General features: G+C 34.7%; 1 protein-coding gene across 1 annotated transcript; it reads left to right on the top strand.

Annotated features, from left to right (window-relative positions):
• Nucleotides 1-748: 748 nt before the first annotated feature.
• On the top strand, nt 749-1,351 carry LOC126496297 (olfactory receptor 7G2-like; the record flags this gene model as incomplete). The annotated part of the gene is made up of 1 exon (XM_050133828.1): nt 749-1,351. A coding segment is annotated over exon 1 (603 nt), but the record flags the coding sequence as incomplete, so codon positions are not given.
• Nucleotides 1,352-1,359: the final 8 nt, after the last annotated feature.

Genomic DNA, 1,359 nt, shown 5'->3' with positions numbered 1-1,359 from the left:
TGGATGATTTCATCACATTATAAGTGCATCTGATATGTGAGGGAATTCAACTGCAATTTTTATAGAAAGAAGAGATGATTCTGCAGCCATAATCTTGGGCTGTCAACTGTCATTTCCCTTGAAAGTAGAAATGATTTTGAAAGAAAGAATTCATGCTTTAGAATTCAATGCAGTCTCATCAATTGTCAGGATATTTGCAAATAAATAGATGTGCAATGGACAGAGTAGACATTACAACATAAATATACAAGAGGAATAGAGAAATATTTTAGAAATATAACTTCAATATTTCTATAGTTTACTTTATAGCTCAGAAAGGTCTTATTTTCTATACAGAAATTCTAAAGCTTTAGAAGGAGAAAATTCAATAAAAGTATTTTTAAATTTCATATATTATGTTAGTATGCATTTACCACACATAAAATAATAATTTTTGAAAACTAGAATATATCATTAGGTCATAGAGCTGGAGTCACAGAGAATTGTAAGCTTACAGTCACAGTGCTGAGGAAACTGTCTTGAGTTCCAAGCAAGACAAGGATCTGCTTTTAATCTAAGAGTCAAATCTTCAGGCTTCACTGGGAGAATTTAATTAAAGATGCATTATGTTCATAATATTGGAGCTCATTAAAAGTAAGTGAAAATATTTAAATCATTCTTACATCTGTCTCATACTAATGTGCTGTTGATAATACTGCAAAAATTAATATTGTTTTCATTGCACATTTTTTCAATATTCAGCATGCACATGGAACCTGCAAACCAGACACATATTTCAGAATTTTTTCTCATGGGACTAGCTTATGTCCCTGAACTGCAGCCCCTCATCTTCAATGTGTTCCTGCTCATGTACCTCATTACCATCGTGGGAAACCTACTCATTATCCTGGCTGTGAGCATAGACTCCCATCTCCACACTCCCATGTACTTCTTCCTGTGTAATCTGTCTTTCACTGATATCTGTACGAGCACAACATCAGTCCCAAAGTTGCTGTTGAACATCCAAGCACATGACCAGAGCATCACTTACATAGGCTGCATCTCACAGGTGTATTCTATGTTGACATTTTGTGGTGTAGAAAGTTGTCTCCTCACTGTAATGGCTTATGACCGCTATGTGGCCATTTGTCAACCTTTGAGATACACAATTATTATGAACCCTTTCTTATGCATCTTGCTAGTCTTACTTTCTCTGATAATCAGCACTATAAATGCATTGCTCCACACACTTCTGGTGTTGCAACTGTTCTTTTGTACAGAAAATGATATCCCCAACTTCTTCTGTGAACTTGGTCAAATCACAAAACTTGCCTGTTCTGATACATTTATCAATATTATCTTTATTTATCTGGCAACTAT

Source organism: Alexandromys fortis, unplaced genomic scaffold (assembly GCF_014885135.2).
Source record: "Alexandromys fortis isolate MF-2015 unplaced genomic scaffold, M_Fortis_MF-2015_v1.1 scaffold_2487, whole genome shotgun sequence".
Classification (NCBI taxonomy): domain Eukaryota; kingdom Metazoa; phylum Chordata; class Mammalia; order Rodentia; family Cricetidae; genus Alexandromys; species Alexandromys fortis.
Note: the sequence above shows the minus strand (reverse complement) of the source record. Positions and strands in the feature narration are given on the sequence as shown.